At 34.1% G+C, this 11,395-nt stretch overlaps 1 protein-coding gene across 1 annotated transcript; it reads left to right on the top strand.

Annotated features, from left to right (window-relative positions):
• The first annotated feature begins 6,007 nt into the window (after positions 1 to 6,007).
• LOC110671260 (ethylene-responsive transcription factor CRF2-like) lies at positions 6,008 to 8,093 on the top strand. Its single transcript, XM_021833684.2, has one exon. The coding sequence runs from the start codon at positions 6,791 to 6,793 to the stop codon at positions 7,796 to 7,798; it is 1,008 nt and encodes a 335-aa protein (XP_021689376.2). The 5' UTR covers positions 6,008 to 6,790; the 3' UTR covers positions 7,799 to 8,093.
• The last annotated feature ends 3,302 nt before the right edge of the window (positions 8,094 to 11,395 follow it).

Below are 11,395 nucleotides of genomic sequence, written 5' to 3' on the forward strand. Positions count from 1 at the left end.
CTCGTGCACCATTTGCAAATATTTACAAAATTGCATGTAACCATCCATCAAATATTACGCAAGTATATGTGACTAAGCACTACCCATCACTAAATAATCCAAATTTTGTTATAGTACAAAACGGCAAATGATTGGTGAGTTGTCTAATAATGTTTATTCTTTTAATTTTCATATAATTTTAATTTTAATTTTTGCCGGTCCATGCTACCATATATGGAAAATATCTTGCCTGTGATAGTGAGAGCCCACCCACAAATCATTTATACTATGTGTAAAGGATTTTCTTATTTATACTCAATTTATCATGAATTCGAGATATAAAATATATATTAAAATTCACCTATTAAATATATAAATTTCATATATTTATATTTTCAGTCTTTAACAAATTAGTTTTAGATAAAAATTTCTAGAAAAGTAAGTAATAGATGGAAAATTATAGAGAAATAATAATGAAAAGAAAGTGATTTTTTCTTCTTAATTGTGTTTGAAAGGAAAGTTATTCTATATATGACCTCTAAAATTAAAATTTTATTTTTTAAAATTTTAAAAATAAATATATATATTTAAGGATATATTTATAATTTTTTTTTCCATTTCTTCTCTTTTTAGAGAAAATGGAAGTTAGCCCACTAATTTATTTTTCATTCATTTTTTTTTTTAATTTTCTTCTATTTCAAATAAAAAACTTATGGAAAACAAAATTATAATACACTTTTAGGCCTTGTTTGTGTCACGACCCAACCTATGGGCCGGACCGGCACTAGGACCTGGGCCAGCCTAAAGCCCCCGAGGCCCGTAGTAAGCCTAACTATTCACTAACCCAACTCTAAGGCCCATTTGGACCCAATTTCAAGAAATCAACCAGACAGAATCCGGCCATAAAATGGACCTACCAACGGGGAGTTTTTGACTCACCCGACCTGTAAACACAGTAAATACTTAATTGGGGAGCTCAGCTCACCCTCCACATACTCATATCATCATAAAAACATATGGGAGCTCAGCTCCCTCATCCAGTCTATCAAACATGCATATCATTATATGTTTACAGGTCCAACATGGTAATAATATTACAGACCAAAATTAAATAAATACTTCTAACACATGCGGAAATTCTACGAGTAAATAAAATTACACAAATATTGATAAATAATCTGCGAAGGAGAAAAGCAGGTTAACCACAATAAAATTCTCCTGTAGCCTGAAAAAATATTGAACAGGAGTGAGCGTTCGACTCAGAGAGTAAAATATCAATTTTAACCATAATCTCTATAACTATCTAAAACTAATGCACCATGTAGAGTGAAATGCAACACCAGCAATAATTTCACATCATAACATCAAAAAGGTAATTTAGAGCACTCACACACCCATTAATATCAATCATAATATATGGGAGCTGATCCCCTATACAGCTCTCTTAATCCAACCTGGTGCCAGCGAAAAACTCAAGCCGGACTTTCGCTTAATAACCAAATCGGGGTCCCAGCGAAGAACTCAAGCCGTGTCTACCCCGAAAGACCGGGTCCCAGCGAAGATCTCAAGCCGTATCTACCCGTCCTATCCATAGTCCACACCACATCACACGCACGTCAACGCACGCACACTGCTCCAAATTACCACAACAACATCCATGGCACTTTAACAGTTATGAATGCAATATAAATCGTGCCTAGAGTTTAACTACATAAATATATGCATATAAGTGATGCATGGGTATGTTTGAACATATAATAAGAGTAAAATTATAATTAAAATTAAAATTAATATTTTACTCACAAACTTGACAACGGTCACTGTGGCGGTTGGGCGGAGGAAGAAGGCTGTCCCAGCTCACCTGACAATTACCTTACAATTATTTAATACAAATGACTCAATACAAATCAAGAAAAGACCAAATACGTCATAAGTAGTGCCGAAAATCCGGCAGAGTCTCCCCTATACCTAGGACCTACCCAACCTGCAAAATGGCTCAAAACACACTTCTATATTCACAACCCATATATCCATAATTCAATCTCATCACACAGCCCCTCCTGGGCCCATCAAATCAATCATCCATCACAATATGTAAAATTTCAATTTAGTCCTTATAATTGATCGTTTTTGCAAAAACTACCCAAACAAGCTCTAAAAATTCTAAAACTTTGCCCCGCAGTCCTTAGTAATATTACTAGGCTATTGCAAAAAGAATCATAATTTTCTGAGCTATCACGAATATTTTATGGATTTTTAATCCTATTTAAGCACTAGAAAATTACGAAAAAGCAAGGTTCGGGTTTACCTTTGCAGATTCCGACTCCGGGGACGCCCTCGGGACGTCTGACAATGGGGGGGGGTAGCCAAAACTTCGGTCCAATTCGGAGACTTTTTCGGTAACGAGTTTGTCGAGCCTAAAATTCACAAACCCGGTCAACTGTCGAATTTTCCTCGAATTGAGGATACGTACACGAAGCCCACAACACGGGGGTTAGTACATAAATTTTTCAGAATTTTCTAAGCTCATTTAATGCTCGGAAAGACACTGCGAAGTTCCGTAGGACCCACCGAAAAATGGTGTCAGAAAAATTCGAAATTTATGTCGCTGCGAAGCTCTCGACGAGTGGAGCACTCTGGTACTCTCGGTTTTCTCGTGGGATTCACGGTTTGTGAGAAATCTAGCCCGAAAGTCAAAATGGGCTAAAACTTCCCGGGCAAAAATTAGACAAACCGTTCGATGAATTTCGGTGTTCTTGGTGTCTATGGAAAGCTCTCGACGAGTAGATGAGTTTAGACACAAGACTCGGTCCGATTGGTGGCCGGATCGGCCAAATTTTGGCCGGGAAGACGAACGGTCATGCGCGCACATCGCTACACTTCGGGCGCCGTTTTTCGGCGTTCCAGGCAGCGGCCGGTGGGCTGCGGCAGTGGGCGCTGAGCATGGCAAGGGCAAGGAGGGAGGAGAGAGAAAAAGAGAGAAAATGGGAGAGGGGTCGGACGCGCGCGGGGAGGAGGAAGAAAAAGAAGAAGACCGGTCCGATCCAGTCCGGTTAAATTCGGCCGGTTCGATTCGGAATATAAAATTTTGAATTTTTACTCTGCCTCGGGACTGAAAACGAGGTCCAAAAATTTCGAAAAAATTTCAGAAAAATTCATAGACTCCAAATATATTTTTAATTTTTGCCACGTGGTCTTTAAATAAATTTTTAAAAATCATCAAAGTTTATATTTTCGGAAAATCGAACCCGATTTTTAAAATTCAAAAAATCTCAAATAATTTCTTAAAATTTAAATAAAATTAAAATATCAATAATACTTATAAAATAATAAAATTTAAAATTTTGGGGTGTTACAGTTCGATTCAAGTGAACCACTTCCTCATAATTTTAATTCTTAGAAAGTAAATTATCTAATTTAGAGTAACTTATTTCTTGAGAAATAAAAAAATAAATGACATTTTACTTCTTAAGAAGTGGATATTTACTTCAACCAAATAAGTCAATTTTTTATACTTTATAAAAACATTTAAAATTTCCTAATTCATTTATCTCCGACCAAACAAAACTTTACTTTTCTTCACTCTTTCATTTTCCATGTTCCCAAACAAAGTAGTAGAGGTTGGACTATACTACTAACGATAAATTATTTCATAGACCTGAAGCACACATTCATTTTCTTATTCACACGTGAGATTTATATTCTGTATTTCAAAAAATAACTAAAATTTTATAAATATTATACTAATAAATGAGATTCCATTAGATGCAACTTGGGACAGCCAATGTAAGCTGTAAACCAAAAAAATTTTCAGGTTGAATTGAAATTGAAAAAAAAAAAAAAAAAAAAAAAAAAAAAGGGGACAAGTAAAAGCAGCAAGTTGTCCATATAAATCTGCTACATTTGTTTTGACTTGTGGAGGGTAGCATGGGCGTATGCACCCTCTGCCTACGCTGAACCTATTTATATTTTATAATAATAATAATAATAATATAATTTTATATTATCATACATTAATTGGACAAAGCCAATGGGAGAAAGAAACAAACAGGGGCGGCTTCTTCGTTTGACGCGTCGATCGAGATATCTTTAGGCCCAAAATATGTCGGGCTACCCGTTTTTCTAGGTCCAGTTTATGAAGCTCAAAAAATAAGGGATTGTTTAATATTAATTATTAAGGACAATCACGCTCATTACCGTTACATCTAATAGAAATTTAATTTTATATTAAAAATAATATCATAATCATTAAATTAAATATTTATATTAAATTTTATTTATACTATTTATACCTATTTTTATCTATTATTTTTTTAAAAAAAATATTTTATTTAAAAGTTATATGTCATTATAAGAAAATTAATGAATATTAAGTGCATCAAATATAAGCTCAAATTCATATAAGAATAAGTTTAACAACTATTAGATTAAAATTTTATATCAAGATATATGTAAAATTAATTCAAATGTGTCTATAGAGTATATAAATATATATGTAAATATTTAATCTAATGATTAATTAATTCATTCACATAAGAGCTCGAGATCTTTGTAATGGCACCCTTGTACTATTTTTATAATTTTCTAAAACTCATCTTATCACATCTCTTTTTTAATTTGGTGTGATAAAAAATAATTCAATCAAATTAAGAAGTATTTTATTATAATTTAGGTAATTTAATTGCTCCCTTAATTGTCATAAAAAAAGTTTAAAATTAATTTTATAATAGCCACACTCTTTAAAAAATTATAATTAATGAAATTCAAATTTCACATTCAATAATCATAATAAATACTAATGAAGGACACCTAAATATAATCATGATCATAATTATATTAAAATACTAATGATCATTGCCTCCTAAAGCTTTTAGCATTATGCTTTTCTTAGAGTATATAACGTATTTTTAGATCTTCTTATTATATTTAAATTAATCATTTGTCTCGAGTTATATGTGACACTGATATTAATTATATTAGGAATCTTTTTAATATTATTATTTAAATTATTAATTTTTTTTTGTTTTTACATTTTCATGACATAAAACCCAAAATTTAGATTCAACTTCTCTAATAATTGCTTTAATTATATTCACCTAATGGTTTCAACCTTCAATTGTCCATTGATCATCAAAGCTATTATGCACAGCAAAGCATATATTCAACGTGCTAAAATGATTCTTTAAATCACGTCGTCTCGTTACAATAATCAAGGCCCTTTAAAAGAAATCCATTCCATTTAGCCTTTTTACCTAATAATTAACTCTACCATTAACTCTCTCAAATAAACCTCACCAATCATTTGTCGCCACGATTCAAGCTCAAAGAGTTTAAATTACTTAAGGAAACACTGGAATTTTTCTACAATTGATAAACTTTGTTACATATGCATGGCGCCAAATCCTTAGGTTCGTCACGTTAATTCTAGCTGTAAAATTACTTAAGTGTAAATAGTAAAAAAAAAAAAAAAAACCTCTACGCGGTGTAACGGCCTTTAAATATTGAAATGACCAATAAATCCCTGGACTTGAAATGACCCACAAACCCCTAAAAGATTAAGGACCTGTAACTGTTTTTAACGAGTAATTAATAGGCTATTAAAGGTGTATTAAAGCATTTTTAATTTTAAGCTTATAAGGAAAAAGTTTAATATTCTTAGTCAAATGGAAGACCCAACCAAAGCGTCCGGTCTCACGTGACCTGAATCCCTAATTCCAAGAAGAAAAATCCCTTGCCGACTCAGCTCCAGTCTACTTCGCTATTGGATCCATACCTTTTATCGGGCCCACTTTTGCCACGTGTAGTATGCGGCGCCTCGTGATATTATCCCCATTCTCCACCCCGTGGCCGGAATATTGTACCCTTTCCTTTTGGTTTTCACCGACACGACTTATCGTTTAATTTAAGGGAAAAAAAAAACAATAAAACAAAAATTTTGAAAAATAGTTATTAAAATATTAATGACATTAAACCGGTTTTAGCTATTACGGATCCTATAAAATAGCATCCCAACTGTAGTGTCCCTCTTATCTATCTCTCAAGAGTCCAGAGTCTCTCTTCAACTGAATCCTCTAATTCTCATTTCCATTTTCATTTTCCTCCATCTTCGCTCTTGTTCTCAAGAAAATATTTTCAGTTGGGTTTCAGGTTTCTAGCCCTTTTTTCTTGTACTGCTAGCAGTAGCTAGTGGCTGAGAAATTAAAGCAGTTTCTCCAACTGCGTGGTGCTGGTGATTCCAGACATTTATTCGATTATTCCCCTTCTTTTTCCGGTAAAGCAATTGGGTCACAGCCTTCCTTTTCTTTTCTTTAACCTCCTTGACTTTCCAAGAAAATTTCTTATTTTTGCTTTGTATTGCTACCAGTTCTTGGTCACTCTCTCATTCACTCTCCATATCTCTGTGTCTGCTTTTCGTGTACTGTTCTTAAATTTTTCCCAGTTTGGATTACTTCAGCCTTCAGTCTAACATTTCCCATCTCTCTTGCTCCTACAGACACTCCCTTTTTTAGTGCAGCTTTCCTTGAAATTTATCGTCCTTTAATAACACTTTTTGAGAGAGAAAGAAAGAGAGAAAGCATTCAATCCTCTCCGTTTCAAGCTTCTCTTTAACGTTGTGTTCTTTCTCTCAACTTTCTTTATATCCTCTCTCTCTTTCCTTATTCTCCCTGGTGTCTGGTCAAAAAGGAACCTCCACCCTTTTCTTTTCTCCCCTCTATTTCACGCTTTCCTCCTCCCTCTCCCCACGTTCACTTCACTTTCAATGCGAATCTCCAAAATCTGAAAAAGATTAGAGAGAACAAAAACCCTCGAAATGGATCAAGATAGTGCTATGCTAATGAATCCAATCAAGTTCAGTGAGCACCGAAATCACACCAAACTTGTAAGGCCATTGTCAAATCCGGAGCCAGAGACCAAACCACCACCAAGAGTTGTGCGGATATCAGTAACAGACGCAGACGCCACTGACTCCTCCAGTGACGAAGAAGGTGAGGTCTATAGGCGACAGAGAGTGAAGAAATTTGTTAACGAGATCACAATAGAGTCATGTTCAAGCGAACGCAACGCTATTTGGAGAAGTAGGTCATCGAGGAATATCCGGAGAAGGTCTACCGCCGGAAAATCGGGCGGTGGTCAGGCGAGGCTGCCGCCGGTGAAGGCTACAGCAGCAGGAGCAGGGAAGAAGTTCCGAGGTGTGCGACAGAGACCTTGGGGAAAATGGGCGGCTGAGATCAGAGATCCTCTTAGACGTGTACGGTTGTGGTTGGGTACCTACGACACTGCTGAAGAAGCTGCAATGGTCTATGACAACGCGGCTATCCAACTACGTGGACCCGACGCGCTCACAAACTTTGTTACCCCTCCAGCTAAAGATTCGCCGCCAGAAAAGCCGGCTGTAAGCTCCGACTACAACTCCGGCGAGGAGTCTCACAACAACAACACCATCTGCTCTCCAACTTCTGTTCTTAGGTTTCCCTCCTCAACTTCCTCCAACGAAGAAGCCGAATCTCAAAGTAGAGTTTCCAGCAAAGAAGCCCGAGAAATCAAAGAAGAATCGAGCGTATCAGAGAATTTCTCGGAGTTTTCAGAGTATCCTTCGACCAACACTTTGTTTCCCAACGATATGTTTGACTTTCAGAGTTCCATGCAAGACATATTTCACGAAACGAGTATGCAAGACGGATTTCTAAAAGACGATTTCGAGGACATGTTTTTGGACTCCAGTGGAGATTTTGGTTTCGAATTCTCTAACTGGAGCATGGCAGACCATTTCCAAGATATCGAGGATTTATTTGGGTCGGATGCTCTCATCGCCATTTGAACCGGCATTGCCTGTTCGCTGGTAAATTTCTGTATCGGCGGGAAGAAAAGTATCGGATGTGTTCTAGCGTCAGTTTTGTTTTTGTTTTTTAATTTTGTTTTATGTATGGAAATGGATTTTTTTTTTTTGTGATTTAATATTTTAATAATAAAAATAGGCAACCGTCACGGTGACGGTGACGGCATAGTTTTTGGTTACGGGGTTTTGTGCGGTTTGTTGTGTTGATTAGATGTTTCAAGTCGTGAGAAAGCACGTGTTAGTGCACGTGACAATAATCAGAGCAAAGGATTAATAACATGTAGTCCGATTAGTAATGAGAGTGTGGGACCAAGGTTACACGTGCAGGGAGCAAGGCAGGTAAAAAGACAGAATAGGCGTTTTTTTCTTTTTAAATGGAAGAAGAGGATTGTAAATATAAAAATATTATTTTAAGTTATAATAGTAATATTTTTATTATTAAATAAAATGTCTAATTATATTAATACATAAAAATTCCAAAAAATATGATAATCAATAAAATATTATATTTATATATTTCTGATTTTTTTGGTTAATTTCATTTTTTTACAAAGCAATTGTTTTATTATTTTTACATATAAAATTTATAAAATTAAAGAATGTTATAAATTTTTAGTTTTTTTAATAATATGTAAACATACCGTTGCATGTTAAGAGAGTTTATATAATTTAAATATCAAATAGAATATATTATTGTATGGTGTTAATTATAATTGTTATAAAATGTTAAACATTTTAGATTATTGTAATAATCATATTTTACTAAATTTAGCCTATAATTAACGTCTTTACGATTTGGGGGGGCAAATGATAGAAAAGGAAGAACCCAAGAGAAAGTTCAAATGCTATGCGCAACAACAGAGAGGCCGCCAGATTTTGCCAGTAAAACTGCACATTCTAAGTGTTTTTGATATCCAAATCTAAAGCGTGATTTTAAATTTGAGGCATTTCAATACAGACAATATATATTGATGGCAAATGAAGAGGTCACTTTCTGGTAGATCTTGGGCAATGAGTGGCGCTGCCTAGGGTCACAGGCTCTAAACATTATTGAACGGATGGATAAAATTCTTAACAGCGCTACTTGGAAAAGCCTGAAACTGGGATTTTTATGGTGTTTAGCCCCATACATGCGTAAGGACATTCATCTTGTTGGAGGATTTAAAACTTGGGTCCCCCAAGAATCAGACGTATGGTTTGCAACAAACACATCACCAATTATCCATTCCAGTAAGAGTCCTCAGCCACTAACTTGTCGCCTTGCTGCAAATGCTCATTGAAGGCCTAGAAGAACAAGGGAAAATTAGCCACAACCCAAAAAAAAAAAAAAAAAACTCTGTCTGCACTTTTAATTTTGGCACAAAAGTACGAAGCTTTAATTTCCAAAAAGTAAAAAATTAATCCCAATCCCAAAGCATCTTCATTGTTATTCTCCATTTTCCATTCAATCAATCATGGCCGTACACGTCATGTCAGCTTAACGGTTTTATCCCTATCTTGTGCAGGGCAAGTGTGCAACTAGACGGCCCCTGGTCCCATGGTCCCATGGTCCCGACCCTAACGATCCACCTCATCCTTCACTGTTTTTTGGGCGTGGTCCCACTGGATATTACGTGTGCTGATTTGGACACCCTCATATGTGGTTCAGATAGTCCAACTCAGCATTATTGGCCATCTGCTTATTTTGAGAGAAAATCACATTCATGTAATATTATTATTTTATAGAATATATAGTATTCTATATTTAAACTTAAAAATAATAATTTAATATAAATAAATTTTAATTCTATGATATTAAAGTTGTTGAGATTTTGAGTCTTAGTTGAAGCCATTTATATAAAAAAAAATAATTTAATATTAAATTATTTTTTTCTTTTCATATGTGATTGTAGTATCTAAATAAATTATATATGTTAGTAGCCTTTAAATGCAATTTATTTCCGATTAGGTTTGATTTTTGGTCCACTGCTTATTATGGCATTAACAACAACCAATGGGATCCAATGTATTTTTGTTGAGGGAAACAAAACGAATAGAACCTAACCTGTAAATATATTGCTAACTTGGTGCAATTGCTATAAGAATAAATTAAATTTTATCTTTAAATTAAATTTTATCTTTAAATTAAATATTTATTATAAAGTCAATGTATAATTAATTAAAGTATATATATATATATATAAAATTAAAATTAATGAGAGTCAGATACATAAATTCATCTATGACTTTTATTAAAAATAACTTTAATACCTTAATCTTTTCTTTCATTCCATCACATACCTTAATTTTTAGTTTTTTGACATTATTAAATCTTTGTTGTCCTCAAACTTGAAAGTGTGAGACACATGTATACAAATGTGTCAAAAGACAATGACATAGATTAATGCCCAAATTACTTTCTCTCTCTAAATACTTAAATTGTCTTCTTATTCTATATATTATAAACATCCACAAAATTAGAGCACAAGTTACTCGTTGTTTTCTTTCCTAATAGTAACTCTATGGTTGCCTCCTCTTCCTCCATCACCACCATTTTCATTATCATTGTTGATAAAGCTACTTCCTTTTCAACCTCTAATAGTAGAAAAACTATAGCAATCTGATTTTTATTAATAATAATAATAAATAAATAAGTAAAATATATTCTTTTATTAAAGTATTATTTTATTTATATTTATTCATTGTGTTAAATTAATATTTTAATGATCGTATTTTTAAAGGAATATTATTTACATGTATTATTATTATATTAAATTAAATTGAATTTTTAATCTATATAATTTTAGTGGGTACTATTGTTTTAAGCATATTATTATCATTATTTGGAAAATATTCATATATTTTACTAGTATTTAATTTAATTATATTACCGTAGTACTTTGGACCTAATTGAAAGAAATTAAAAGTTCAAGGACTAAAAAGATAATTAAAAAAAAGAATTTTTTCCAAAAAAGAATACCTTTGTCCTGTTTCTTTCATTCTCTCTCCTCTCCCCACCTCCCTTCTTTCCCTTTGTCCTTTTTCTTTTCCGCGAGCCCTAAACATCTCCTGCACTGACTGGTGATGGCGTCAGTGGCGGCAGGGACCCAGAATCTAGCCAGCAACGCATAGGATGAAGAGAGAGAGAGAGAGAGAGAGAGAGAGGAGGTCACACGCGTGAGATAGCAACTTTAGAGAGTCATTCCTACACCGTCTGGTGGGCTTTTCTAGCCATCTTGGTGTCGCTGGAATCCTTGTGAACATAGCTTCAAAATTCGACCAACCTTGCCTGAAATGGTGGTTGGAGGGGAGGGAATAGAGGAGAGAGAAAATGTGTTTTTTTCAAGCTTTTCGATCAGATTTTGACCAATCCGACTGTCAGATCGACAATCTGAGACCATTGATGAACTCAGCGCGTTGAAACCTTCAGGATGGGACCAATTTCACTCTAATTGAACACCGTTTGAAAAAGATAATTATCAGATAGTTCACATCACTCAGTGAGATTTTTGAGCCTTTTAGATTCTCGTGAATTAAATATAATTATGTGATAATTATTAATAATTTATAGGATTCATTTAGGTGTGATTGTATAAATGA

The sequence above is a fragment of the Hevea brasiliensis genome, chromosome 9, assembly GCF_030052815.1.
Source record: "Hevea brasiliensis isolate MT/VB/25A 57/8 chromosome 9, ASM3005281v1, whole genome shotgun sequence".
NCBI lineage: Eukaryota > Viridiplantae > Streptophyta > Magnoliopsida > Malpighiales > Euphorbiaceae > Hevea > Hevea brasiliensis.

Bases quoted from the DNA above. Each gene is read 5' to 3' on its own strand.
- LOC110671260 (XM_021833684.2), top strand. From the start codon at position 6,791: ATGGATCAAGATAGTGCTATGCTAATGAATCCAATCAAGTTCAGTGAG.